We start from the raw sequence: 27,145 nt of genomic DNA, 5'->3' as shown, positions 1-27,145 counted from the left end.
AGTTCGATCGATTGGATTGCAATTCCCGGAAGCTGCATGCTGGGACGATACCCAGGCAGAATTTTCCTCAGCTCTGTGAGATAAACTCGCGAGGTCTCAGAAAGTTGAAACTTTGCATCCAGGCCTCAATTCGTTGCATCACTGCCCCTTCCAGGTCCAAGTTGTCCAAGAACCATTCTTCTATTCGTGCATTGCATTTTCGACTTTTTCAAGTCAGTCCAACAGAATGAGCGCTCAGGCTCCAGCAGACTGGTCCGTTCCACTCGACCATGTCCTCTCTCTCTCTCTCTCTCTCTCTCTCTCTCTCTCTCTCTCTCTCTCTCTCTCTATCTCTCTCTCTCTCTCTCTCTCTCTCTCTCTCTCTCTCTCTCTCTCTCTCTCGCGTCCGCTGCCCCCCGCTTCCATCTGCTCTGCGTTTCGTCACACCACGAGCCCACTGGACGCCAGCCATGTCCCAGACCAGCGACGGTCGAGCAAAGCGACGCAACAGTCTGGATTCGTTCAACTTTCCCGCGCTTTTTTTTGAAACCCTGCTTTCACTGCGTTTGTCGTTGAGGGGGACACTGACGCTTGTCTGCGCTGCGTTTCGCTGATTGAACTCACCATTCTCACTTTGTTGTGTGTGTGTGCTGCAGGAGCTCAAGCAGCTTCTCGCTGTCTCCAGCGGCAGTCAGATCGAGCTCAGTCAGCCGCAATGCAACGCCCAGTCACAGTCAGGGTCACGCTGCTGCTGCAGCCAGCGTCGGAACCATGACCCCTGGGGCCAGCACATCGTCAGCTGCTGCGTCCGTGTTCTCTACACCGTTGCGGCCGCTGGCGACGTGGACGAGCGCAAGTACCACTTTTGTTCCGCTCGAGTCCATTGCCGGCCAGCTCTTGGACGACTCGGACGTCGACTCGAATAACGTGACATCGGCGTTATGGAGCGATGATAGTACCATTGCACCTGGTGCGGGCCGCAGTGCCTCGCAACCCTCCAAAGGGGCGGCGCGTATGCAAAGCGCGACCCCTCCGTCCCGTTCTGAGCCAGCGCCGCAGCTCGTTCCCATGACGCCAGGTGCATTTTTTGGACAGCGTTCCCATGAACTTGGCGCGCTGGATAGCAGGTCAGTTGCAACGCCGCTGCGGCCACACTTTCGAAGCAATCCGGCGTCGGCCGCTGCCAAGCGAACGGCCGCTGGCACAAACCAACCAGCTAGCACCACAAAGCCCGTTGATCCATATAGTTACTCTCGAACTCCGCAAGTGAATCGGTTTGCGCCAACCGCTCCACTCTACGTTACCGCTCCAGCCGCGATCTCTGATGCCGAGGATGACGACGAGGAAGAAGACGCGACGAAGAGCGCGGCACAACCAGCTTCCGGAGCGCACACATCCTCATCAGCACACTCACCAGCACATCCATCTGCGGTGACGACTTCATCCTCTGCAGCCCCAACTCGTACTCTGGCAAGCACCTCGAGCAGTCAGCCAGCTGTTCGGCCCGAAACTGTCCCCGTCAGCCTACACCAGCCAACCAGCAATCCATCTGCAAGGAAGAGCTTGTCGTCTCCGCCTCAAAAAGAAAATGTTCAACCGCACACATCGGCGAGCACCACCGGCAAGCTGATTGGCCACATCATTGAAGGGGACAGCGTTCTGGCACCTGCGCAACAACGCCCTGCGACCGCCATGCCCAATGCTCGAACACCAATCTCCCAGCCATCCATCGCCCTCAGTGGACACAACCTGCTCGAGTCGTGCGCCTCGGTTGCTGGTGGACTACAGAGGATGAAGTTTAATGTCCGAAACACTGATTCACGCCCCTGTGAGATTGCTGCTCGGATCGTGCCCAACGAGCACAGTCCGGCACCCCAAGTCTGTGCCCAGTTCTTTGCTTTGCAACCGCCCAGCGCCCACTTGCTTCAACCAACCCAGGAAGCACAGATTGTAATCGTGTTTGACGCCAATCCCGCACTGATTTCCCAACTGCAGCCTCCAATTTTGAACGATCTGCTGGCAGTACTTGAGTTGCAAGTTACACCTGTGGTGCAGGGCGCAGTGGTCTCTTCGCAATTGGCCAGTCTTCGCCTTCGAGGCCGTGTGCTTTCCAATAGCGCTGCAGCTCCACAACAACAGCAGCAGCAGCAGCCGTCTGATTTACACCGCTCCATGCAAGCCCAACCCAGCCAAGCCACCCAATCTGTGCAACAACTCCCACCACAAGGTTCTAGTTTCCACCACTCAGTGCAGGCTCCAAGCCAATCGTCCCAATCTTCTCCGACGCAGTCCTCCCAGCCTGCATTATCCAATGGGCAAACTGCGACTCCCAGCAAGAGCGAACTTTCGACAGTAGTGATGGTGCGGTTCCCAATGGGCACCGATTCCTCCTCGTCTGCAACTCTTACCTTTTCCAATCCTTTCCCCGGCTCGCGGTGTCGCTGGAAGCTTCGCCAAGTCGCGCCCCCATTTCTTCGCCCTTGGACGACTCGGAGTGAAAACGATTCTGCTCAGTATGATTCGAGCAACGTCATTCGGCTCGCCCCGGGATCGGCTTCGTTTTTCGAGCTGAGAAACAAGTCGGCGCACGGTGTTCTGGCGCCGGACGCAATCGAGCAGCTTCCAATCACATTTGCACTTGCAGCCGCTACAGCTGCCATGCTGCGTCTCGAGCTGGATACCAATGTGACCTTTGCTGGAGGGTGGGTGACTGAAGGGTGGACGCTGCAGCTGCGTGCTCTCGATGGCAAAGCTCGAGCGTCCGTGCTCGTAAACAACATTGCCTATGTCCATTCCGACCCGCCAGAGGCTTCGTTGCTCTAAACCGTCAGGGTCAAACGTTCATATGAACGGCTAACAAAAACTATTTACTGTAGAAAAATGAAGCATAATTGGCACGAGACGACCATGAACAAGTCATAAACGATAGTACTGTAGAGAAAGTGTGCTCACATGGCTTCTTTACCGCACCTTTTCGTGCACGGTGAGGGCGGGTCGTGTTGGAGACTCTTCGATGAGAATGCCTGCCATTTCGTTGACCATCGCGATTTGCGAGGGGTGGGATTGTTTCGGAGTGTGCTGATCGACAAACTTGTCGCGAAGCGCCTTCACACCGACGCCCGCACCAGCGCCCACTCCTGCGCCCAACGCAGCTGCGCTCATGAGGCCGCCACCCTGGAAAGAGAGAGAGAGAGAGAAAAAAAAAATAAACGACAGATAACAACCAATTGAGTTCTGTTTCCTGCACAAAAGCCCACTTGAGGAAGCACACATACTTTCAAGCCAGCAACAAGGCCCACTGGTCCGGCAATCGCTCCGCCAACAATTCCAAACAATAATGGGTACATTACGGCCTGGATCTTGGCAGCCTGTAGCACGAGAAACCGCAGATGAGCGCAACGTTGCGCGTTTTTCTCTAGAATCGCCCACCTTCCCCCGCAAAGTGACCCTCGACGTACCTTGCTCAGCTCTTTGGTCCCGGCAGCAACTTGGCTTTTAGTTTCTTCGACCTGCTGTTCGAGACGTGTGACGACACTGGCGCTCTTCTGGACAAAGTGCTGCAGGTCGAAAAACATTGAGTTTAGCTCCATTAGCTCGCGCTCAAGCTGCTCTTGCCGTGCGCGACGTTGACGGAGTTGCTCCTCAACTGGATGGAGACAAAAGGCATGCAGGACAACACGTGAAAGTGAGACAGGCCAGAATGAGGCAGATAGAACGGAAAAGGCAGTTTGTAAAACGTACTCAAGGGATTGCGCGAATCCAGCACTTGTCGCTCATCCTCGGCCATCTGTTCTAACTGGTGAACAATTTCATCTCGGCGTCTGGAGCGATCAAGTTCCTGTTCGCGCTGCTTGTTTTCAATCAATTCAGTGCGTTCGGCGCTCGTTGTCACCGAAGACAGATCGAGCGAGTTTTCGCGGTCAAGCCGAGTGTTGCTGTACTGATCGCTGTAAGGGAAGCAGAGCAGCTCAAACTCGCTCACGACAAAGCCATAGTCGATGAAAAGTGGTTGAAATCGTGCTTGCAACCACGATTGCAAATGTTCCGGCACCAATTGTTGCAGTTGTCTGCGAAATGAGCAAGAGCGTGAGTCAACCTGCGCTGTCACTCTTGCGCTGGCACAATCCACCAAGCGGTATCGAATAGAGTGCAGAGCAAGAGAGGGAAGTGGACCAATTTCCAACAAATCCAAGCTTTTTCACTCACGTCAATTCGGCAAACAGGCTCCGGAGATGGTTGAACGTCGAGGCAGCCTGCTCTCGCTCCAGAGTTAGCTCTTGGAATGTATCCACCGACGAACCCATCAATTGGTTTTGCTGCATGACAAGACGAGAACAAGAAGAGAGCCGCAAAGTGTAAGTTTCTCTGAAATCCTGACAACAAACGAGGCTTCTCTTCGACGCCTCGGTTGGCAAAAATCAAGAGCGAGCAACAAACAAACGTGTCTCAGTTACCAAGGACGTAATGTTGGAGCAGTGTGTTTGTAACTTGGCAATGGCAATCACGATGCCTGCCTCGACCGACTTGACATCGGCAATCACTTGCTGCAGCGTCCGTTCTGCTCGGACACTTGGCGACAGTTCTCCATCGCCTGACTGGTCAACGAGATCTAGCAGATGCAATATCAAAAAGCCACAAGTTCAATGAGCACCAGATGCCGGTGCAAAGTTGGCTGTCTCAATGCCGCCAATCGTTTGCCACATATCCAAAGCATTCGCTTTTTGCATGGCTCCGCAACATCCATATCAAGCTTCATGAACAGCACACAGTCGAGCAAAGTCGGTGCCGGAGCAGGCAGACCCAGAAGGGGGGGGGGTAAGCTGTTTCAAGGTGAGGCCCGGCTCAGTGATGACGCACAGCAAGAACGAGCAGTGCTTCTTGAACCCCCCGCCCGTTCACCGTATTCACTGCTGCGACTCCACCAAACACTTGCAAACGAGCAACACAACCGAGGCCCCAACGAAGCTGCAGGACGAGCTCGAATGGCTGGAAGCGAGGCTCATGCAAGAAGAAGAAGTGATGACCAACGCTTACTCAGAAGCCGAGCGCGGTCATCGTCGGCGCCATGGTCAGCCGCGAGCGCACTACTGCTGCCGTTGCTCAAGGACGAGCGAACACTGCTGCCGGGACTGCCCTGGGTCCCCGGTTGGCGCTTGCGGACGAGCCGGGTGCCGCTGGCCGAGTTGATAGAGTCGGCAAAGGACATGTTGGCAAGCTGTTTGGTTTGAGTTTTTTTGCTTAGAAACGCGACCTGGGCACGAACAATAATATGAGAAGGTTTCAAAAGGTGGACTGACGCATTGATGATATAGATAGTCGATGGCACTGGCACGACATCAGCACGACACAGGACCGAAGCTGAACTGTTGTACAGTAGATCTAGATAGAAATTTACGGCCGAGAAGTTGCGTTGGAAGCATTTGTACGAATTTCGTTGGACTTGAGAGTTGGCAATCCGTCGCCTTCGAGTATTGCTCCGTGATCTATTTATCTTGAGCTCGCAAACTTGTAATTGGCGCGATTGCGATAAGGAAACCCCCGCCACCTCCAAAACAACAAAACAAACATCTGTTTGATCAACCTAGTCGGGATCAGACGAATGAGATGGGGATGCGCAATGACACACAGGATCAATTGCGATGCCGCGTGCAGAGCGGGTGGAAGTCCAGGAAGGATGATCCCGTTTTACAAAGCGAGTGAGAATAAATCGGGAAAGTTTCCTTCTTCTTTTGTTCGTTTTTGTGGTTTTTTGTGGTTTGTTCGTTTTCCATTTTTCCAAGTAGCAGTAAGCCAACGCACACACACACACACCCAAGGAGTGAACAACTCTCTTTGCTTGTTTTACTTCCTCTATTTTTCTGAAGCGATCTCTGCCGCATTGCGAACGTCGGCAAGCGGATTGCGTCTGCTGAAAGAGTGCGATTTCGCGTTTTTTTTTTTTTGGATTCCCCTGCAGTCTCTTTCTCTCACTGCATCTCTCTCTTTTCCGATTCTTTTACGAGCTCTGGTGCAGTAAGCTAAAGCAGTAATTCAGCAGAATCAGTGACGAAGCGGAAGGAGCCTGGCCCTGCGACTGGCCATGAAATTTCGCTACTTGAACAAAAACAGCATTATCAGAAAACAGAACATGACAAGTTAACTACCGCAAGCGTCAGCTGATGCGGTCGAACTGTCGCGTCGCCGCTCTTCTCCACTCTCTACTGAACGACAAAAATAATGAAAGTGATCAAGAAACGCGCTCGGAATCGAGGAAAGGCTGGCAGAGAGAGAGAGAGAGAGAGAGATCACGCACATGGGGAAACGAACACATGGAGTGGGGCATACCCGCAGACAGTCGCACGACGCAGCACACTCCCACACACACACACACACTCTCTCTCGCTCTCCCTATCTCTCTCTCTCTCTCTCTCTCTCTCCACAGCTAAAACAATCATTAAACCCATACTTCCGCGCACAAACGTTCTTGCAGCACTGTGTCATTGCGGGCGAGTGTTTGAAATCCGCACAACTCATTTTGTTAATGTCTCTGCATCTCAGATTTTTTTTTTCGTCTAAAAGCTTTATTACGAATAACAAAGAAAAAGAACGTAGGAAGGATATGAGACAGTTGGATGTCGCATAATAACACACCAAAAAAAGGCATGCTTAGGAGTGCTCAAGAGTTCACAGAGGAACTCGAACAGATGATCAGCCTAGCTGACGGTGGATGGATCAGGCTTTCCCCACCTATACACCACGAAAGACATGTTGCTAGCCATTTCGGTTCACTAACAAGTAGACGGCTGGCAGGCGGTGGGACAGCACACTGTCGTAAGGAGCGACAATTCAGATCGAAACCAACCGCTCACCACACAAGTCGCGGGTACTAGGTGTACGCGAGGGCAACCAGCGTGGCAAGACGTTCATTGGTCCGGATCTCCAAGGTCTGGTGGACCACTTCTTCGGGAGTGAGAGAGACCTTGGTGCATCAGTAGCGGGAACGAAGAGTTGAAGGTGGGCCACTGTGCCTCGGGACCTGGCAGGAAGCAGCACGAGAGGAGAAAAGAAAATGGAGAGCGGAACAACGTGACGAGCTGGAGCTCGCCGACGCGAAGACAGGGGCGTGGGGGCCAGCCACTGTGTTCAGCCATGAAGGCAGAGGACGTTTGGTCTGTCTGGAAGACAGGGAGGACGTGCCCGGTGACGGGCGGGGCCTGCCGCGAGGGCAGGACGATGGAGAGTGCCGCGTGGCGGCGAGATGGGTTGAGATGGTAGAGAGAGAAGCCGCGTACCCCGTATTGCCCGAGTTACCAGCTCGGGGCTTGAATGATGGTGACAACCAGTTTCCGAGGCCATCACATCGCCATGCTGATTGGGCGACGGGATGCCGCTGCACCCGAGTCCTGAGGAGCAGCGGTGGTTGACACCCAATTCTATGACGACCCCAAAAATCACCACAAAAAAGAAGACTTCATCTCAGATGACACCCAGAGGATTGGCCTTTGGTCTGCTACTTTTGCTGCTCGGCGTGACTTGTCACGTTCAGGTGGCACAAGCAGCCGTTGCATGTGGCACTGGCGCCGTGTGCACTTGCTCGTTAAATTCTGTCACTTGCGCACCTAGCACACCTCTCACTGCCATTCCGAGCGGAATCCCAGCGACCACAACGTACCTGTACGTGTCGTCGTTAAGTTGAACTTGAATTCACGCATGGCTTTCTTAACCCGGCACACGGTTGATAGGCAAATGTACAACAACCAGATCAGCACCATTTCTGCAAACGCATTCACTGGCTTGACAGCGTTAACCACTCTGTAAGCAAGCAAAAATGGAAAAACTCACAAAGAAACACGGCTCACTTGGTTTGTGACTCGATATGTAGGTTTCTGTCCGGCAACCAGATCATCAACATTGCTCCAAATGCATTCGCAGGTCTGACTGCGCTGAAGTCCTTGTAAGCAAGCAAATCCACGAAGAAAGCGCACACAAACCACCGGCTCACTCGGTTACCATGCGACTCGATTTTGTAGCTCTCTGGCCAACAACCTGATCACCAGCCTTCCCGCGGCTGCATTCGCAGGCCTAACTGCGCTGAAAGATATGTAAGCAAACAAAGACAAGAAGAAGCACATAACGTATACGGCTCACTCGTTTGCGACTCCATCGGTAGGTCTCTGACCGGCAACCAGATCACCAGCATTCCCGCGAGCTTGTTCACAGGCATGAGTGCGTTGACGTCCCTGTAAGCATTCAAAGACAAGCCCAGTCACACCGATGACTCACTCGTTTGCGACACTCTCTGAAGAAATTTGTATCAGAATCAGATCACCAGCCTTTCTGCAAACGCATTCGCTGGCCTGGCTGCACTGACGACATTGTAATCAAGCAACGACAGGAAGAATCACATACAAACGGCTCACTCGTTGATAACTCGCTTTGTAGGGGTCTGTTCACCAATCAAATCTCCAGTATGTCCGCAGACGCATTCGCTGGTCTGCCTGCACTGAAACTCTTGTAGGCGAGCAAGACAAGAAAAATCGCGCAGAGGTGGCGAACCATCGCGCAGAAGTGGCTCATTTGTTTGTGCCAACATGTAGGTTTCTGTCCAGCAACAAAATCACCAGCATTCCCGCTTCTGCATTTACCAGCCTAACTGCCCTGACTAGCTTGTAAGCAAACAAAGAGTTGCAGAATCACACACATCTGGCTCACTCGTTTGCGACTTCATTTGTAGGCAGCTGCACAAGAATCAGATGATCAGCATGTCCGCAAACACATTCACAGGTCTCACTGCACTCACTACATTGTAAAGAACAAAAAAACCCGCTTATTGCGCGGATTCGAACCGCCTCTTACTTTGCGGTACTTGTAGGACTTTGGGTGACAATCCCTTTACGACTTTGCCACCCGGTCTGTTTAAGGGCTTGCCAAATGGATTGAAATTGTCGGAGTCTGGAACCGTGTATCTGATCCCCAACAACTTTACGTTTGATGGAAACACTGCCGTTCCGCCCAGTACATACGGCTCTTTATCACTTCCATCCAGTAAGCTTTAGAGGTGACTGCAATTCTCGTGATCAATATTTTGCTGACATTTGTGCTGCAGAGTGTGATACGGCTTGCGCCACCTGCTATGACGCTGGGTCCAGTGCGTGTTGCCCGATCAATTGTCTGATTTGCACATCATCCACTGTGTGCACTCAGTGCTATGATGGTTATGGCATGATGAGTGGATCATGCGTTCCGCTCGCTTCCATCGCTTCTGCTTCCGTCGCTTCCATTGCTTCCGTCGCGTCCACACAGTCCGCCTCGGCTGCCTCAGCTGCCTCTGATGTATCCGCAACCACGGCATCCTTTGCTTCCCTCGCGACGGCATCCTCAGCATCAATTGCATCGCAGGCGTCCGCATCTGCTGCTTCTGCATCTGCCGCTTCTGGTGTTTTTGCTACCTCGGCCTCTGATGCTTCACTTGCTGCGGCATCTTCAGCTTCTATTGCAACCGCTGCGAGCGCGTCATCTGCATCTGTTGCTTCAGTCGCTTCAGATGTTTCCGCTACCTCGGCATCTGATGCTTCACTCGCTGTGGCATCTTCAGCGTCAATTGCATCTGCTGCCAGCGCGTCATCTGCATCTGTTGCTTCAGACGTTTCCGCCACTTTGGCGTCCTTTGCTTCACTCGCAACTGCGTCGTCAGCGTCAATTGCCTCACAGGCCTCTGCATCAGCCGCCAGTGCTTCCTCTGCGTGGCAGACCTCTGTTGCATCTGCTGCATCCGTTGCATCTGCCGCATCCGCTGCGTCCAGTGCTCCAAACAAGTCAAGTGATGCATCCTCTGGGCCTATCATTGGCGGAGTGATTGGTGGCGTGGCTGCCCTCGTTTTGTTGGTTGCGCTGTTGGTGGTCCTTCGGCGTCGTCGCTCACCCAAGACTCTGGCGGCCTCCAAGCTACGCAAGTCACAATCCGGCACCGAACCGACTGACCAATCTGTTGAACACACCGGCACCGTGCTCAACGCTTTGCATCCCAGCTACGCCGACGTCTCGTCTGCTCGTCCAGTCTATGACTCGTTGACTCCGAATCCAACCTACAGCAGCCACGCCTTGTACGAACCAGTCGGCTCAACACCCCTGGCTTCTGCACCGGAACAGGTGTATGCGGAAGCATCTGTGTCTGTGTCCGATGAAAAGCCAACGTCGAGCGGCGGTGTCGAGTACGTCGACCCTTCGCTGCCCAATCACTTGTATGTGAGCGCGCCGCCCGCGTCCTCTCCAACCAGTTACGCGACGATCGATGTTACAGCTTCCAAGCAGATCGGAAATGTTGACTACGCGTCGATTGCAAACTAGCAAACGAACAAACTAGAGTTGCTGGTTTGTGCTGCCTGACTGTTTTTTTTTTGTTTCCTGTTTTTGTCTTGCCATCCTCGTGCATTTTCACTGTGATATCCACTTGTTCCAGTACCTAATTCAACCATTTGATAGAAACGAGTTTCCAAACAATTCGATTGCTCATTCCTTGTTTTTCGTGGTTTGTTGTTTTCGTTACTTTTCTGCCCAAAGCGACCGCGCGCGCCGCCCAACCCCACCCAAACGATAGACCCACTTCTCATTCGATTTTCTGCGTTGTTGTGTAGTGATCTCTGCCGCATTGCAAAAGTCAGTCGGCGATGCGTAGTTGGAATGACGTGACCCGATTTTCACCCTTCTGCTGGCCCTGACTCTCTCTCTCTCTCTCTCTCTCTCTCTCTCTCTCTCTCTCTCTCTCTCTCTCTCTCTCTCTCTCTCTCTCTCTCTCTCTCTCTCTCTCTCCTCTGATTCTTTGATGCATCTGCTGCATGAAGCTAGTCGAATCAAGCAGACGTAGCGGTGGCCTTTCAAATTCGCTTTGGAACCCCCCCCCCCCACAAAAAAAAAAAAAAAAAACACCAAAAAAGCAAACAAGAAAAAAAGGAAACAATAACAAATTTCCCCCCTCCATCAACAAAACAGAGATGGGTGCCAATAGGGTGATGTGGTCGAGCTGCCGCGTCGTCTCGTCTCGTCTCGCTCTGCGGCTGTCATGATGTGAGCAATTTTGTCAGCGAGCACAGAGGGAAACCGATCAAGGAAGCGTGCGCGGGAGGACAGACCGGCAGCATGATTGGTGTTGCGGAGGGTTTTCAAACAAGTCTCCGCAAAAAAAGTGCGTGAAGTCATCCAAGCTCACTTTTGCCAATGTCTCTGATCCACATCCTCAAAGATGACACCCAAAGGATTGGCCTTTGGTCTGCTGCTTCTGCTATTCTGCGTGATTTCCTACGGCCAGTTGGCACAAGCAGTCAATGCATGTGACCCTGGCGTGTGCAGTTGCAACGGAAATTCTGTCAATTGCATCGGCAGATCTCTCACAACCATTCCGAGCGCAATCCCACCGAACACAAGGGAGCTGTAGGTGTTTCCGTCGAGTTGTAATTCCATCAGAGCATTGCTCTTCTCATTGGCATTCGGTCGATAGGTCTCTCTCCAATAACCCGCTCTACAGTATTTCCGCCTCTGCATTTACCGGGCTGACGGCTCTCACTTACTTGTAAGCAACCAAAAAGAAAGGGAAAACGCGCGCGCACGCACAAACGGCTCACTTGTTTGTGCCTTTATCTGCAGGAGTCTGTCCGACTGCTATCTCACCAGCATTCCCTCAAACGCATTCGCAGACCTGCCTGCGTTGATAAGCTTGTAAGCAAGCACATGCAGCAAAAACCCCACACAGACAGCTCAATCGTTGGTGGCTGCATCTATAGATTTCTCTCCTGGAACCAAATCACCAGCTTTCCCGCAGACGCATTCACAGGGCTGACGGTGCTGAGTGCCCTGTAAGCAAGCACAAACAAAGAAGTTCGCACATTGGACTCACTTGTTTGTGACTCGATCTGCAGGCAGTTGAACAGCAACAACATCACCAGCATTCCGGATGGCGCATTCACGGACCTGACTCAGCTGACTTACCTGTAAGCAAACAATGAGACGCAGCATCGCGCAAACGACTTACTCATTTTGAGACACGACATGTAGATCTCTGCTCAACAACCAGATCACCACCGTTTCTGCAAATGCATTCACAGGCCTGACTGCACTGACTTACCTGTACGCAAGTGAGACCTGGGGTATCGCGCACTAACGGCGGCTCACTCGTCGGTGACTCTCTCTGCAGGTATCTGACCAACAACCTCTTTACCACCGTCCCTCCTAGCGTATTCGCAGGCCTGACTGCGCTGAAGACCTTGTAAGCAAGTAAAGATGTGAAGGACTCGTTTATCACATAAATGACTCATTGTGTTTTTTTTGTTTGATGCCTCCTTCTGTAGGATGTTGTCAAGGAACCCAATCACCAGCATTTCTGCAGATGCATTCACAGGCCTGTCCGCGCTGACTTCCCTGTAAACAAGCAAAAGAAAAAAAAAGTATCACACACAATCGGCTCACACTTGATTAGAGAGAACCCTCCTACAATGGGACATAATGCATTTCCAGTCATTTTGATTTTTGTCGCCCTCCTACAACGGGACAGAGGCGTTCTTGGGCTCTGAGTCTTGTTCTGCTACCCCCTCCTTGCGGATATCCACTAAATAGCATCTGATGAACCCACTGGGCACACCGGGCGGAGTCGTCAGTCCGCGGAACGAGCGGGCCTTCGACCTGCTGCGGGAGGCTAGACAGGCCAAGGACGCCGACTCTCCTCGCTTTTTCAAGGCCGCCGTGCTGAAAACCTACTTTACACCTTGTGCTGACATCAGTGGACCAGGTGGCGCGGGAGCCAAGGAGACGAAACCGACCATCAGGCAGCTGGAGGCGATTTTCGAGGTCCCGCGATCTACTGTCGGCAAATGGATCGCGCATCACCGCCATCAAGCCGATCTCTTCGCCCGTTCTACCCTCGATCAGGCAGTTGATCTAGTTCAGGATGACGCCATCTCGGGGGACCGCAGCGTCTTCCTCCGGTCGGAGGAGCTCAAGATCGTTAACTACCTTTTTGTTCGGAGCGCATTTGCTCACGTCGCCCTCACCAAACCCAATACAATCGAACTCTTCATGCGCCTGTCTCAAGTTCCACGACCAGATGGAAAGCCTCGCCGCCAGTTCGGTCCCAACGGCCCGAGCGAGTCGTTTTTGGAGCGGTTTTTCGCCGAGTTTTCCGACGAACTCCGCTGGATCACTGCACACTCGATCGAAACCATTCGTACGGCCGCGATGAACGAGGAAACCCTCAGAAGCTTCTTTGAGCGCCTGCAGGAGCTTTGCGACAAGTCTGGAGGGAAGCTGTGGGCCGAGCCTGGGCGGATTTTCAGCTGCGTCCGGAAACTCAGCGCCTCCTTGACGCTTTCGTGAGTGATGTGCGCACCCTGCTACAGATTCCATCGCTTCTCACATTCGAGGAGTTGCTGCGAGCGCCCCCGCTGACACCGTCGTCGAGCTGCACCGAGCCTGCCACTGTCCGAACCGTCAAGCAGAACAAGGCCTACTCGCCCCAAGATGCGGCACAGCGTGCTGCCCAGCACGAGCGAGAAGCTCGGGAACAAGAAAAGGCTCAGGTTGCGCCTCTCATGGAGGAGTACAACCGGGCAATGCGGACCTACGAAGACAAAATCGAGCCCGTCATGAATCAGCAGGACCAACTCAAGTCGACGATCGCTGCCGACCAGGCCCGGCTCGCAGAACTCGAGGCAGACGACTCGGCAGCCGCTCTGGTTGCAGACGTGCGTGCGCAACTTCACGCGAACCAGCAGAGGCTCGCCAAAGTCAACGCGACCGTGAAGCAAATGGTCGCCGCAAAACCCAAGCGCCCCGACGTCCGACACGTCCGCGCGCTTGCCGCCTCGAAAGCAGCAGCTGCGGCACCGGCTTTGCAATCGGTTGCGACGATGGCGGTTGAGTAGGACGACTCTGACGACGAATGCGAAGAGGACGGCATTCCGCCGTCGCCAATGCAGGTGACTTCTGCCGCTCCAGCGCGCTTCAGGAAGAGAATCTATGAAAGAGACTCTGACGACGAGGCCGCTCCATCATTTGAAACAGCCCAGAGTGGCGGGTCGGACGAGAATGTGACCTATTCACTGTCGTCAAGATCTCTCGAGCGGCTGAAGGAGCCCCGTCTTGCTACTCGCAGCTCATCGCGGCTCATTTTGTCTCCAGGTGTGACACTCAGTCGTGCCAACACAAGTGGCGTGAGCAGCTGGCTGACAAACGACATGGCGGCGATGCAGCTTGTGTCAACCGATGAAAATGTGTCGTCCACGCCGAAAACCGATCGCCGGAAGCGACTCGCGCTATCTGACCTCTCCAATTCGAACTAAATGTGTTACATGTATGGCTTTATATGCAATTTGATGTATGTTATTGTTGTCGGGTTGATTAAACGACGATAATTCTTTGTCCCGATTCGAACCCGCGCACACTCCCGGCCATAAGTACGCACAACATGACCCTATCGTCCACCAATACGGATAATATCGATTTTCTTTGCATCTTCGCTGCATGTCCACTGTCGGGGGCGGGCGGGAAGGTGCCGGGAGTGCTGCGGAGGTTGTCCCTCCTACAATGGGACAAGATTTTTCGCGCCCAGCCAAAGGTCAATGCAAAGTCAAAATTTCATATTGCTCCGACCGCCGCCATTTTTTGCACATCGTCTATATTAATAATATTGAACAAGAATATGAAGAGAGCTAGATGCAGGGTGGTCTCCATTTTTTGTCCCATTGTAGGAGGGTTCTCTCTAAATCTGTAGGGATTTAAGCAGCAACCAGATCGTCAGCATTCCGGCACTTTCACACCTTACTGCTCTGACGGACATGTAAGTAAGCAAGACATGACACTCAAGCACAAATGGCTCACTGGTGGGCGATTGTTCGCAGACTGTTGGAAGCCAACCAAATCACCAGCATTCCCGCAAACGCCTTCACAGGTCTGACTGCGTTGACTCGCTTGTAAGCACTTCACTATGCGCAAGAGCAGAGATAAAGCACCACCCATACAGTCGGCTTACTTGTTATAAATTGGTAGGGAGTTAAGCAGCAACCGAATCACCAGCATCTCAGCATTCACAGACCTCACTGCACTGACTGTCTTGTGAGTAGGACTAAGTATTGGCAGGCTGAATATCACACACACACCAACTGCTCACTCGTTTGAGACTATCTTTAGGAACCTGGAAGCCAACCAAATCACCAGCATTCCCGCAAACGCGTTCACAGGCTTGACTGCGTTGGTTGGCATGTAAGCAGGTAAAGTACATCAGAATCACACAAAGGGCTCACTCGTTGGTGACTCCACTATTGGCAGGGCTCTTTCCAGCAACCAGATCACAGAGCTTCCCCCCTCGGCATTCATAGGCTTGTCTGCGATGGACAACTTGTAAACAAGCAAAGACATGAAGAATGACTCAATGCTATACGCACGGCTCACTCGTTGGCGAGTCTACTTGTAGGGATCTCTCCAACAACTCGATCTCCAGCATCTCCGCAAACACATTCACGGACCTGGCTGCGCTGTATTTCTTGTAAGCAAGCAAAGACATGAAGAATCTCACAGGCGGCTCAATCGTTGGTGACTATCTGCAGGGATTTGAGCATCAACCTGATCACCAGTATTTCCTCGTCTGCGTTCAGTGGCCTGCCTGGGCTGGGTTTTCTGTAAGTAAGAACCCTTCATGCACGTGTTCGACTCGTCTCTTACGTTTCTTTCCACTGGCAGGACTTTGACTGAAAATCCCTTCACCACTTTGCCGCCTGGTCTGTTCCAGGGCCTGCCAAATGGCTTGTATTTGTCGGACTTCGACTCATACATGAGCCCCACCAACCTTACCTTTGGTGGAAACACTGTCGCTCCGCCCAGCACATACGGCAGTGCGTCTTATCCTTACCGTAAGAGGTCGACGCGACTGCTATGCAATTCCTCCGTGATCGTTCACTGACATTTGTGATGCAGAGTGTGATACAGTCTGTGCCACCTGCTATGCCTCTGGGTCTGGTGCATGTTGCGGAACCAACTGTCTGACGTGCAATTCATCCAATCCCTGCACTCAGTGCTATGACGGTTATGGTATGATGAGTGGATCCTGTGTTCCGCTCGCTTCCATTGCTTCGGTCGCTTCGGTTGCGTCCACGCAATCTGCCTCGGCAGCCTCGATTGCCTCTGATATTTCCGCTGCCTCGGCGTCCGTTGCCACTGTGTCTTCAGCGTCAATTGCCTCGCAAGCGTCTGCATCTGCCGCCAGCGCATCCTCTGCATGGCAGACATCGGCTGCATCTGCTGCATCCAATGCGCCAAAAGGTTCAGGCGATGCATCTTCTTTGCCCATTATTCTCGGAGTCATTTTTGGCGTGTTAGGTCTTCTCTTGTTGGTTGCGCTGGTTGTGGCCCTTCGGCGTCGTCGCTCGCCAAACGCTCTGGCAACCACCGGCTCGGCCATCAAGCTCCGCGAATCAGCACCCGGCTCGGAACCGACCTATCAGGCCGTTGATCACAGCGGAACTGTGTCAAACGTTGTGAATCCAACCTACAGCACGTTGTCTGCGACTGGCGACCACGCCTTGTACGAACACGTTGGCTCACAGCCTCAAGGTCCTACGAGCTCGGAACAAGTGTATGCCGAAGCATCTGTGTCTGCATCCAGTGCAACCAGCGGTGTCGACTACGCCGATCCATCGCTGCCCAATGCCTCGTCGGTTCGTGTGCCGTCCGCATCCTCACCAACCACTTACGCGACGGTCACGAGTGCACCATCCGAGCAGACCTACGAAGATGTTGGCTCAGCGCCCCAGGCTCCTGTGGGTTTGTCTGAAGTGCAGTATTCCAACGCGGCTGTCTCGGGTGTCGAGTACGCCGATCCTTCGCTGCCCAACGCCTCATCTGTTCGTGTGCCGCCCGCGTCCTCACCCACCTCATACGCGACGGTGACTGTTGTCCCTTCCACTCAGAATGGGAATGCCGACTATGCGTCGATTGCAAACTAGCAACAACGACATTCCAGTAGTTTTTGTAGGTGTGTGCTTTTTCGGATGCCTTCAAATGTTTTTTTGTTTTTGGTTCTGTCAGTGTCATGCTTCTCTTTTTTTCTCGTTTTGCTGTGCCATCCTCGTGCTTGTGCTCTGAAAGCCGCTTGTTTCAATATCCGATTTCTACAATTTGTCTGAGCTCAAGTCGTTCTCTAAAAATTTGTTTTTCAATGCCGTTCTTCACCTCAATCGTTTGGCTTTATTCACTGACCTCATTTCAAATTTACAAATTCTCTTGTCCATCCAGTCCTCTCTCTGTGACAATTTTTCATCATGGCTGACGCAAAGGTCAAAGAAGCGCTCAGTCTGATGGCCGAAGCCGCCAAACTGTAACCGAAAAAAACAAAAACAACCTTGCTGACGAACAGCAACCAAAAGCTTTTCTGATGCGTTCATACTCTTGTCAATATTGTCTTGTTTATTCTGTCACCTCAAGTCTTGCATTGAAAACGATGGAAGTGGGGAAGGGGAAATAGAAAAGCCGGGGTTGTTTTGGCTGAGCTGACATTGTGAAAGTCTGGTTTTGCTTGCTGACCATCGTTTTGCTGCGACTCGACTTTCTTGCTTCTGTCGACAAACAACAGGGAAACGACGTCTGTGTTTGCCATGCGCTTCAAGCCTGACTGGGAGGGTGCGAGTGCGCTGTACGACCGCGCTGCCAACCTCACCAACGCAGCCAGGGCGTACGAGCACAACATCAATGCCAACACCAAGCTCGCCCGCGCCATGCTCCAGATTCGAAGGTAACGACAAGAACAGCAGGGAACGAGTGTCGCGTCCTGCGTTGGGCACACCAGCAGCGCAGGCGGCGCGTCCGACTGATTTCGCTGGACTTGCATTGCGTTTTTCTTACTCGGTTTTTCCCATCCAAAATGCAAATGTGACGTTTTCTGGATTTTGTCTGGACATGGGCTTCGGGAATCTCGGCAACCTCCTCGTCGCATGCATCCTACATGCATGATGATACTGATATGGCAATCCCCAAAAAAACACTGGTTTTTTTTTTTTGGACTTGCGCGCTAAAGCTACTTTCAAGCTGCAAAAGCGTTCGAGGCGGCCGCCAACTCGGCGCGAATGCTCAAGGACATGAAGCAAGCGTCGGACTTGTACAAGAAGTCAGTCGAGCTGTATCGCCAAAATGGCACCAACGATACGGCCGTCCAGGTTCTTGAAAAGGCCGCAAAGTGCGTTTCACGCGAGTTGTTTTTTTTTTTTGGCGCCACCCCACTCTGAATCATTTTCATGTTCTCATCCTCGCTTTGCCACTTCGTTTTATGCTTGGTACAGATACACGGAAGAGGTAGACCCCCTCCAGGCTGCACAAATGTACCTCGATGCTATCGACATTCAGCTCGCCGAAGGCAAGAAGCGTCAAGTGTCGGAGGCCTTCCGTCGCGCTGCTGCACTCTTCTTGAACGCGAACAAGTGAGCCCTCTAGTCTGAATCGTACTCGAATTGAATTTGCGGCGATAGCTGTTCTCAATTCGTTTGTGACCCCCCCTTTTTTTTTTTTTTTTTTTTTTTTTTTGCGCAGGACTCGAGAGGCTGTCAAAGCACTGCAGGACCACCTTGCTGTGCTGCAGGAAATCAACCAGCTGGAGGTTGCTCACAAGAACATCTTGGCCATTGTCGTTGTCTTCTTGAAGGCTGAGGACTATGTCGCTGCAGACAAGGCTGCCCAAGATGGCCTTTCCGTCCAGCGATTTGCCATGTCCGACGAGGGCAAGGCTGCGTTTGATCTGCTGGAGGCCTATGACAAGGGTGATGCCAAGGGCTTTGAGGCTGTCACGAAGCGCCAGGTGTTTTCCTTCCTCGACAATGAGGTATGAGTTTTCTTTTTTTTTTTTTTTGGGTTTGTGTGTTTTCATGATTTTGGCGCAACCCATCCGTCTCATGCTTGTGTATCTGTTTGGCCGCATCTCGACAGATTTGCAAGGTCGCTCGCAATCTCCGTGTGGGTGGCAGCACTATGGGTGCCAGCTCGACGAGTTCCCAGCCAGCGCCTGCTGGCCGAAATGAGCTTTTTGCTCGTTCTACTCCCGCTCCTGTCGCTACTCCGGCCGCACCCGTTGCTCCCGTCGCTTCGGCTGCTCCCATCGATTCAGAGCCGACAGAGCAAGACGCCGACGCTGACAACGAGGCCTCCTCGCTATTTTCGCCGACCACTGCCATTCCGACCGACGTCGCACCCGCGGCTGCTGTCCAAAGCGCGCCTGCCGCCCCGCAGCAGGAGGACTCGAACGATCTTCTTTAATATTTTTTTTTGCCTTGTTTGAAAGTTTCCGCGAGTGCTTTGTCGCATGATATTGTTGTTTGTTTTGTGCAGAAAATTTCAAGTCTATTTGGGTTCTAGTAGTCAAAAATGTCACTTGATCACGTACGTCACACACATAACACAAAGTATCAAGAGAGAGAGAGAGAGAGAGAGAGAGAGAGAGAGCAACAAGAACAAACACCAACAATAACTGGACAGTAGGCAGCGTCAACCACACACGATGCCGGCTGTTGGCTTTAATAGTCAAAAAGCAGACCAATCGCTTCGGCCGCCTTCTCGCGAACAAGAGGCGACGACTCTTGCAACAGGTTGGTCAATGCTGCAAAAGGAGAACAAAAAATGAAAAACAAATACATGAGCGACAGTTGCTTTTGTAAACCCTCAGAAATATGTGACTTACAAGAGCAGACATGCTCGACCGTGACAGACCCGCGAGCAGTCTTGTTGATTTGGCACAGCAGGAAGCCTACAGCAGCAACAAGAGCAACAGCAACAAGGAAACGCTAAGATGACCGGACAAAGAGCACAGTGTCGCCGCATTCCACCACCCGAAAACTGGAGCTTACCGGCAAACAGGGCGGCGTTCGCCTTGATGGTGTCCCAGTCACTCTTGAAGAAATTGACATTGCCCATCACAAAGAAGTTCATCTTCTCAGGGAAGGCATCAATCTATCGATTCGGAAACAAACAGTCAGCCGACAGTCTCAATCAGTGTCAACCATTCATTTTTCAGTGTGTGGCCAAAGTCCACCACATACCACAAGCTTGGAGAGATCGCTCATAAAGTCAGGGTAGAGCAACGAGCCCTTCTCCAACAGGTACTTTTGGAACATGGCATTCACATCATCAGCGCCAAGCAAGGGACCAACATCCTTCAAGGCAGATTTGCAAGCCTACCAACGAGTGTGCATACGACAACAAGTCAGCATGTTTGTCGACCAACTCCAAATTTGTTGAACAAAAGGCCCAGCCTGCCTCTACATACCGTGCGGACAAGAACCGAGTCGTCATTGAGATGCAAAAGCATGCTGACAAAGTTGGCAAGAATCTGCTCAAAGAACGGAGCCTTGGATGGGCCGTCACCAAAGCGGGAAAGCTTGCCGAACAGTGTGATGGCCGCTGCACGAACACCATCCTGTTGCTTTTCAAAGCAAGGGCGGATGCGCAAGCAAATGTTGATCAGGATGGGACGGATGTGGTTCTCGTCCAGCTTGGCGAGGATCTTTGAGAGGCCATTCATGGCCTCCATCGTAATCTCCTCGTCAATGTCGTTCTTATCGTCCATGCCAGCCATCATTGCGGACAAGATGGTCGTCGAGTAGCGTTGGATCTGGATAAAAAAACCAGAGACAAGCAGTGAGTCAATCAAGCCCAACTTGCCCAAGCGAGCAAAAAAAAAAAAAAAAAAAAAAAAAAAAAAGCACAACCACATCTTCTGAACTCTACCTGAGCCTCGGGAGCGTTGGCAACGTTGCCCAAGCCACGGATGCACAGCTTGCGAACAACATGCGAGTCGTCAATCAGACGACCAAGACATGCGTTCATCAGCTGCTCAATCAGGTTGACATTCTCGGCGCAGCGGTTGTAGATGAACTCGGCAAAGAGGGCAGCCGTAACGACGCGCTGGGTGTCGTAGGGAGAGGAGAGGAAGGGCATCAGGAACTCAATCATGGCCGGCACGTGCTCGCCGCCGTGAACGCAGATCGAGCGAGCAACCGTTGTGAGGCCGTTGAAGAACTCGTCCTCGTCCGACAGCAAGTCCCAATGGTCCTGTTCATCAAGGTCCTTGGTCACGTAGTCTGCCTTGGAGCGGATCAAGAACTCCTTGAATGCAGAAATGGTATCGCTGCGTCCACACGAGCCAAAGCACAGTGAGTTTGAATGCAAGCAAAAGAAAGTCGGTGGAAAAAAAACCCCACAAAAGCACATCACAAAAACAACCACCAGTTACCCGATGGGGAGCTTGGGACCGTCCATGCCGTTCGACGTGCCGATGCGAATCAGCAGGCTGCACATAATGCGCGGCAACAGCTTGCCAACAAGGGCCTCCGAGTCCTCAGCACGGAAAACCTCAGCGAGAGCGCTGGTGGCTTGCATTGGCGGACGAGTGGCCTCGCGAGTGTACTCCTTCTTGTTGTTTTTGCTGGGCTTTTCTTCGTAAGGTTGGTTCTTGGTGATGACGGTCAGCAAGTGCTCCAGCATGGGCAGTGCGGTCACCTCCTCTCCTGCCAACGTCTTCCAGATCTTGACCACAACTCTGTAGGTAGAGCAATCAAAAGCACCAACGCGTCGAGTGAGACCAAATCAAGCCAAAGCACCAACGAGTCAAGTGAGACAAAAAGCCAAAAAAAAAAAAAAAAAAAAAGAAAGAAAAAAAAAGAAAAAAGAAAAAAAAAAAAGCTGAAAGCTCGCTACCACACACCACCCTCTCAAAATTCCACTCACTCATCGTATGGCAGATCGAAGGCAAGCAGATCGGTGACGACAGTCTTGAGATGATGGGTGGCAAGCGTGCGAAGGGATCGGAGCGTGCCAATCTCAGTCTGCTCGTGCTTGATCAGCTTCAGACGCTTGTGAATTTCACCGAGGAGCAGCTGGACGTCAGTGCCAAGTTCAGCGCCGCGTTGGCGGAACAAGCCATTCAGAACAACGCATGCACCAGAAGCAGCGGCGTCCTCCTTGTCCGTGAGACCCTCCAGCAGCTCGACCACGAACGGAAGCAGCTCAATGGGATCGAGGGTCTTGGCCAAAACCTTGGAGAGATCGTTGACCACGGCAAACTGCGCGTTCGGCTCGCTCTTCTCGGCACGCTCCTTGAGCACAGTCACAGCTTCAATGGCGGGGTTGGATGTCAGCTTGTCAGGGCTGCCGGCGCGGGTGAGCTCACTGACGCGGAGCAGCACCTGGATGGCGTCCAGCGCGGTTTGACGGATCTTGACAACCGGGTCGGTGCAGCGAGGAGCAAGGAAGGCAATGAGCTTGCCAAAGCCCAAAAAGTCCTCAGGCACCTCAGGATTCTCCTTCAGGCGCTCGCTCTTGAACTTAAAGTACTGCTGCGACACGTACAGGGCAGCCTCAACGGCACGCTGGCGACGGTGCGCTTGGTCGGAACGGATGGTCGGGGCCAAGCTCTCGAGCATGGACGTGAGGCTAGAAATGGAGGCATTCTCCTCAATGATGGCCGCGAGCATCTTGTTCAGCGAAGTCAGTGTTTGAGTCATCAGCTCAGCGTCCACGTTCTCGGGCAGTTCGTAGATGGCGGTTGTGCATGTGCGGACGGCGTCGAGACGATCAGCATCGCTCAGAACTGGGGCCATGTGCCTGAGCAAGCACAAGAAGGGACAGAGTTAGGGTGGTTGGTTTAGCAAACAAACAACCAAACAAAACAAAACAAAACAAAGGCGACAAACTCTCCAAACGCCGACTCAAGTACACTTACACCATGGTCGTGAGCGCATCCATGGCGAGAGCTTGAACCTGGTTCTTGAGCGTGTTCTTCTCAGCGGTAATGTAGGTCAGCATGTTGTTGAGCAGCTCGGTGCGACGAGTGCAGACAAACTTGGGATCGTCGATGCGGTCGGGAAGAAGCGCCGTGCAGATCAGGGCAACCGCTCGAGTGACATTCTCGCGCACAAACGTCTCGCGGATGGTCGCAAACTGCGGAATGATAATGTTGAAGATGGACACGTCAATGCGGGACGTGATGAGGCTGTGTACATAGAGCACAAACAGAACCGACGAGGACAGCAACATTGACGCCACTCGTGTTAGTCAACGACAATCTGCCAAAAAACACTCTAGCCACCCAAAACAACAACAACAGCAACACAGCAACAACAACACCGCCACCACCACCACCACCACCACCACCAACAACAACAACAACAGCTACAAGTGGAAACTTACTTGGAAGGAGCATACAGCGCAGTGTAACCAAAGCCCAGCATGACGGTGGCGCGAAGCCGCTCAACGTCAATCTCAGACTTGTCCTTGACCATGCCAAAGAAGCCAGAGGACTTGCGAACCATGTCAGTCTTGGTCACGGTCTGCAGCTTTTCAATGACCGTGTCGAGGTGGGACGATGCGGCAAAACCAAAGCCTTGGGCCACACCCTCGCGCTCGACCTGGTCCTTGTGGTCGATGCTGTTGAACATGATGTCGAGGTGCGTCTTGATAAAGTTCTTGTTGGTCGACTTTTTCATGCACACACCGATGCAGCGCAGCAAAAAGTTCTTGTGCGTCACGAGCTTGTCGTACAAGGGCAGCTGCTTGGCCATATCTTCGCCGAGAGAGACAGTCCAGTCCTCGTTGCCAACCTTGTCAATGGTGCGCGCAAGGAACTTGAGCAAAAGTTCCTCCCACGCCTTCTGGTCAAACTCGCCGTCCGCGTTGGCCTCGAGATAGGCCAGAAGCTTCGGGATGACGTCGTCCCACATGTCTGGCAGCGTCGCTCGCAAATTGGGCGAGAACGATTGCAGCAGCTGCAACGCATGCATGCCACGCTGACGCTCTTGCGGATGGCTGGCCATGACAAGCAGACGACCAATCAGTGCGAACGGGCGCGGGACGTTGACCTTGCGGTCAAAGTTGATCATGTAGTCCTCGGCGTTCTCGGCGCGCTTCTTGGAGGCAAGATAGGTCAAGCACTTGCACACGATCGCAAAGGCGTCCGTGTACTGAACGGGCACCAGGAACTCGGTCAGGAACGGCCACAGCACCTCTTCCATGTGAGGAATGGTCGTTGTGATGAGATGAAGCACATTCTCGCACATGCTGCGCAAGCCTTGAGGGGATGTGACTTCGAGCTCGCTGAACGCACGCTGGCGGCTCTCGTCCGAATCCTTGGATTGGGCGGCGCGGCGCTTGCGCTCCTCTTCCTCGCGCTTCTTGCGGTCGGCGGCATCCTCGACCAGAGCACACTGACGGACGACAAACTCAATCATGGCGTTGCCGCCCTCCAGGCCCAGGTACTTTTTGGAGGCCATGGCAATCACAACGGTGCCGAACGTTTTGCGCACCGACAGGTTGGGCTCTTGGAGCACTTGCTTGAGGCCGCTCAGGATGAGCTCCTTCTTGTCCTTGAGCTCAGCATCGCGCGAGTTGATAATGTGCTTGAGCACGTCAAGCGTGGCGATGCGGTTGGCCGGGTTGGAGTTCTCGAGCTTTTGAATGAGGAAGGCAACGACGCGGTCAGAGTACGAGCGTGCCAGAATCTCAAAGCAGCGCAGCAGCTCGTTGTGGTTTTTCAACGACGTGGACGAGCCGTAATCGATTGGGATGGCCACCATAGGCTGGAGTGTTTGCAGGGTTTGTTCCAGCAGCGGGTCCAGCGCACGGGTGTCCTCCTTGACTGCCGTTTCGAGGATCATGCACATGCCCTGAGAGACAAATGAGGAATGCGAAGAGGCAAGAGGCCCCGGGGAGGGGGGGGGGAATGGAAAGGAAGCAGCAATACAGCAACAAGAAGCATGAGCGCACACTCTTTTGACCAACACACAAAAAGAAAACCCAGCTCGAGCAAGCGTACAGCAGTGATCGGCAGGTGCTCGTTGTGCTTTTTGTACAGGGCCAGAACACCGGGAACCAGCTTGGGTAGCTGAATGTCAAACTGCTCGCGAGAAAGGCACTGTGCCATGAAACCGAGCGCTTCGACAATCGCCATACGAAGCTGCAAATCATTCGATCGATGCACAAAGGTAAGGACGAGCCTTTTTCACACCCTTCACATTCCCGTCCGCATCTCATGATGCAGCGGGCCATACCTTGGGGTCGTTGCCGTTGGGCAACCACACATTGAACATGACTTCGAACGCAGTGAAGACTTGACCAGCGAAATCACGCTGACCGAGGTTGTCGGCAGTGTGGTCGGTCTTGTTTGCAACGAAGGTGATGATGCTCTCGCAGAAATGGCCGATCGCTGTTTGTGTTTTGTTTGATTGTTCCATGGGAGGTGAGGGGCGCAGTGAGCAGAGATTGGAGAACGACGGTGAAGGGAATAAAATGGCTTACAGGTTGAGAAAACCAACTTCATGTTGTCCTGCTTGATCATGCCAAGAACAGGCAGCAATCGACTAAAGACATCGTTGAGGCATGGCACCATCAGGGCAGCTGGTCAGGAACAAGAGAAAACAAAATAGAAGGTGAGCCGCGTGCTGTTGCCAAAGCGAAAAAAAAAAAAGAAAAAAAAGTCACGAGCGCAAAACCATGCATGGCGGACACATACCGTGGGACGAAGCAAAGTTGCCAAGAGTCTTGACGATATAGAAGTGGGGAATGGTGGCGGGTTCGCACTTGCTGAGCAGCTCGTCAACGACTTCCTTGCCAAAGCGGCCACCGAGCGAGACAATCAACTCGGAGGAGGTGCTTTGCCAGTCCGGCACAAGATCCTGTCCAAGAGATTCGTACAATGACAAAGTGAGCAATTTCTCGGGTAAGAGTAGCCGACAATTGCACACACACACACATACCTTCGTGGCGGTGAGCTCGGAAGACGCGAGGCGAATCAGCATGGCGCAAAGATCGTGTGGCAGCTTTTCCAGACGCTCGTTGACGATATCACGAAGCACGCGCAGCAGCAAGGTGCGGTGCGGGAGCGGAATGTTCTAAAACCACAGTAAACGATTGGTTCGATGGACGACCAGACAAAAACACAAAAAAAATTGAGGGAAGACACTCCAAACCGCAAAGGGTCGTCTGGATGAACAGCATTCAAGCATACCTTCTTGTTCTTGTGGAAGAACACGAGGATGGAGCTCAAGACGAGGTTGGGCTGCTGCAGACCGAGATCGACGAGCGACTGACGGACGCGGTCGTGGACGGTTTCCTCCTTGTCGGCGGCAGTCTCAATGAGGGCCATGACCATGCCTGCCAACCCCCCGAAGCACAAAGCGTGAGTCTTCAATGTGCACACGCCACTGGTCTAGACGCTCCAAGCCGTGCCAAGTGCCAAGGTGCGTGTGTCGCTTCTTACCATCGATATGACCACCCGTCTTGAGGACAGTCGGGTCCTTGTCGTCCTTGAAGACTGGTACTTTGGACATGTTCTGCCAGTGTTGCACAAGCGTCAAATCACAATGTAAGATATGATTGTTGCAAGCTGCTCGAGTTGTGTGTGTGTGTCACGTATCACCATCAGTTCAGTTCAGCTCAGCGCAGAGAGACGCAGCTTCCTCAGGCGCACAAGCTCGATGGCGATCTTGTTCAATGGCGAGTCATCCCATCTCCAATCTCATACAATTCCCCCCTCCCCCAACTCCCCACCATCTCCAATCTCATACAATCATCTTCAGAGCAAAGGCTTCCTTGTGACTTTTTTTTTTTCATTGCAATTCCTTTTTTTTTTTTTTTTTTTTTTTTTTGGTTTTTGAGCCGTTGTGTGTGTGACGATGATGACGATCAGTCAAGCGATGGCACAGCGCCGCATCGTGAGCTCAAACCGCTCTCCCACATACGAGATGCAAGCAAATCATCGGGCCATGCGAGTGCTCCTTCGCATCTCCCCCCACCCCACCCCGCGTCAGTCTCCCCCATCGCTCATCGCTGGTCTCGACAAAGAGCAAAGTGAAAGCAACAAAAAAAAAAAAAAAAAAAAGCCGGACAATCATGTCACGCGCTACGCTCCACAGTGCGCAACGCAGGCCGCACCGCCGATGCCCCCGTCCGTAGGTCGCGTCACTGTGCATCGTTCGTGTAGAGTGCAAGCAGCGAGGCGCACAAAGGCAGCGAGGAGTGCGTGGCGCAACGGCTCATCAATTGTCCAATTGTTCAACCCAAACGTTTTTTTTTTTTTTTTTTTTTTTTGATTTTGGTTGAATTGAAAAATTTCGTCCCAATTTTTTTGTTCTTTGTTTCTTTACCGAAAACTGAGACGAAGAAAAAAAAAAGT

The 27,145-nt window shown here is 52.6% G+C and overlaps 7 protein-coding genes across 8 annotated transcripts; 5 read left to right on the top strand and 2 right to left on the bottom strand.

Annotated features, from left to right (window-relative positions):
* Positions 1–191: 191 nt before the first annotated feature.
* Positions 192–2,901, top strand: CAOG_06824 (hypothetical protein). The gene is made up of 2 exons (XM_004344395.2): positions 192–252; positions 636–2,901. Exons 1-2 carry the CDS (start codon positions 227–229, stop codon positions 2,800–2,802), a joined length of 2,193 nt encoding a protein of 730 aa, XP_004344445.1. The 5' UTR covers positions 192–226; the 3' UTR covers positions 2,803–2,901.
* Positions 2,828–5,270, bottom strand: CAOG_06823 (hypothetical protein). The gene is made up of 7 exons (XM_004344394.2): positions 5,014–5,270; positions 4,434–4,588; positions 4,186–4,295; positions 3,721–4,046; positions 3,438–3,625; positions 3,255–3,347; positions 2,828–3,153 (listed from the first exon to the last, which is right to left on the bottom strand). Exons 1-7 carry the CDS (start codon positions 5,183–5,185, stop codon positions 2,941–2,943), a joined length of 1,257 nt encoding a protein of 418 aa, XP_004344444.1. The 5' UTR covers positions 5,186–5,270; the 3' UTR covers positions 2,828–2,940.
* Positions 5,271–6,584: 1,314 nt separating this feature from the next.
* Positions 6,585–10,430, top strand: CAOG_06822 (hypothetical protein). Its single transcript, XM_004344393.2, has 11 exons — positions 6,585–7,632; positions 7,701–7,772; positions 7,841–7,912; positions 7,989–8,060; positions 8,129–8,200; positions 8,264–8,335; positions 8,401–8,472; positions 8,556–8,627; positions 8,693–8,764; positions 8,831–9,003; positions 9,065–10,430. The coding sequence occupies exons 1-11, from the start codon at positions 7,343–7,345 to the stop codon at positions 10,303–10,305; spliced, it is 2,280 nt and encodes a 759-aa protein (XP_004344443.2). The 5' UTR covers positions 6,585–7,342; the 3' UTR covers positions 10,306–10,430.
* A 52-nt stretch (positions 10,431–10,482) lies between these two features.
* On the top strand, positions 10,483–14,285 carry CAOG_06821 (the record flags this gene model as incomplete). 2 transcript variants are annotated; one of them, XM_011272377.1, is made up of 12 exons in its annotated part: positions 10,483–10,614; positions 11,198–11,385; positions 11,453–11,524; positions 11,599–11,670; positions 11,736–11,807; positions 11,871–11,942; positions 12,007–12,078; positions 12,146–12,217; positions 12,300–12,371; positions 12,606–13,284; positions 13,344–13,844; positions 13,869–14,285. In XM_011272377.1, exons 2-12 carry the CDS (start codon positions 11,198–11,200, stop codon positions 14,283–14,285), a joined length of 2,289 nt encoding a protein of 762 aa, XP_011270679.1. In that variant the 5' UTR covers positions 10,483–10,614. The 2 variants fall into 2 exon arrangements, with proteins under 2 accessions (XP_011270679.1, XP_004344442.1); XM_004344392.2 differs by lacking the exon at positions 10,483–10,614 and adding an exon at positions 10,738–11,022.
* Positions 14,286–14,814: 529 nt separating this feature from the next.
* On the top strand, positions 14,815–16,943 carry CAOG_06820 (hypothetical protein; the record flags this gene model as incomplete). Its single annotated transcript, XM_004344391.1, has 8 exons — positions 14,815–14,915; positions 14,992–15,057; positions 15,133–15,204; positions 15,271–15,342; positions 15,416–15,487; positions 15,549–15,620; positions 15,682–15,851; positions 15,916–16,943. The coding sequence occupies 8 exons, from the start codon at positions 14,815–14,817 to the stop codon at positions 16,941–16,943; spliced, it is 1,653 nt and encodes a 550-aa protein (XP_004344441.1).
* A 296-nt stretch (positions 16,944–17,239) lies between these two features.
* Positions 17,240–19,367, top strand: CAOG_06819 (hypothetical protein). The gene is made up of 6 exons (XM_004344390.2): positions 17,240–17,314; positions 17,570–17,728; positions 18,011–18,169; positions 18,273–18,410; positions 18,520–18,808; positions 18,913–19,367. Exons 1-6 carry the CDS (start codon positions 17,259–17,261, stop codon positions 19,237–19,239), a joined length of 1,128 nt encoding a protein of 375 aa, XP_004344440.1. The 5' UTR covers positions 17,240–17,258; the 3' UTR covers positions 19,240–19,367.
* CAOG_06818 (hypothetical protein) lies at positions 19,302–27,136 on the bottom strand. The gene is made up of 18 exons (XM_004344389.2): positions 27,117–27,136; positions 26,231–26,303; positions 25,979–26,124; positions 25,728–25,862; positions 25,484–25,646; positions 25,270–25,368; positions 25,023–25,177; positions 24,788–24,928; positions 23,167–24,638; positions 22,700–22,969; positions 21,706–22,581; positions 21,212–21,517; positions 20,707–21,106; positions 20,246–20,590; positions 20,019–20,153; positions 19,827–19,929; positions 19,661–19,726; positions 19,302–19,579 (listed from the first exon to the last, which is right to left on the bottom strand). Exons 2-18 carry the CDS (start codon positions 26,298–26,300, stop codon positions 19,497–19,499), a joined length of 4,965 nt encoding a protein of 1,654 aa, XP_004344439.1. The 5' UTR covers positions 26,301–26,303; positions 27,117–27,136; the 3' UTR covers positions 19,302–19,496.
* Between the last annotated feature and the right edge of the window lie 9 nt (positions 27,137–27,145).

Source organism: Capsaspora owczarzaki (genome assembly GCF_000151315.2).
Source record: "Capsaspora owczarzaki ATCC 30864 unplaced genomic scaffold supercont2.12, whole genome shotgun sequence".
Lineage (NCBI taxonomy): Eukaryota > Filasterea > Ministeriida > Capsasporidae > Capsaspora > Capsaspora owczarzaki.
Note: the sequence above shows the minus strand (reverse complement) of the source record. Positions and strands in the feature narration are given on the sequence as shown.

Bases quoted from the DNA above. Each gene is read 5' to 3' on its own strand.
- CAOG_06822 (XM_004344393.2), top strand. From the start codon at position 7,343: ATGCCGCTGCACCCGAGTCCTGAGGAGCAGCGGTGGTTGACACCCAAT. The intron at 7,913-7,988 runs GTAAGCAAGCAA...TCGATTTTGTAG, and splicing joins CTGACTGCGCTGAAGTCCTT to CTCTCTGGCCAACAACCTGA. The intron at 8,473-8,555 runs GTAGGCGAGCAA...GCCAACATGTAG, and splicing joins CTGCCTGCACTGAAACTCTT to GTTTCTGTCCAGCAACAAAA.
- CAOG_06824 (XM_004344395.2), top strand. From the start codon at position 227: ATGAGCGCTCAGGCTCCAGCAGACTG. The intron at 253-635 runs GTCCGTTCCACT...TGTGTGCTGCAG, and splicing joins GCTCAGGCTCCAGCAGACTG to GAGCTCAAGCAGCTTCTCGC.
- CAOG_06819 (XM_004344390.2), top strand. From the start codon at position 17,259: ATGGCTGACGCAAAGGTCAAAGAAGCGCTCAGTCTGATGGCCGAAGCC. The intron at 18,411-18,519 runs GTGAGCCCTCTA...TTTTTTGCGCAG, and splicing joins CTCTTCTTGAACGCGAACAA to GACTCGAGAGGCTGTCAAAG. The intron at 18,809-18,912 runs GTATGAGTTTTC...GCATCTCGACAG, and splicing joins TTTCCTTCCTCGACAATGAG to ATTTGCAAGGTCGCTCGCAA.
- CAOG_06818 (XM_004344389.2), bottom strand. From the start codon at position 26,300: ATGTCCAAAGTACCAGTCTTCAAGGACGACAAGGACCCGACTGTCCTC. The intron at 25,178-25,269 runs GTAAGCCATTTT...AAACACAAACAG, and splicing joins GAAGTTGGTTTTCTCAACCT to CGATCGGCCATTTCTGCGAG. The intron at 22,970-23,166 runs GTAAGTTTCCAC...CTATGTACACAG, and splicing joins GCGCTGTATGCTCCTTCCAA to CCTCATCACGTCCCGCATTG.
- CAOG_06823 (XM_004344394.2), bottom strand. From the start codon at position 5,185: ATGTCCTTTGCCGACTCTATCAACTCGGCCAGCGGCACCCGGCTCGTC. The intron at 4,589-5,013 runs GTAAGCGTTGGT...TGCATCTGCTAG, and splicing joins TGACCGCGCTCGGCTTCTGA to ATCTCGTTGACCAGTCAGGC. The intron at 3,154-3,254 runs GTATGTGTGCTT...CTCTCTTTCCAG, and splicing joins GCCTTGTTGCTGGCTTGAAA to GGTGGCGGCCTCATGAGCGC.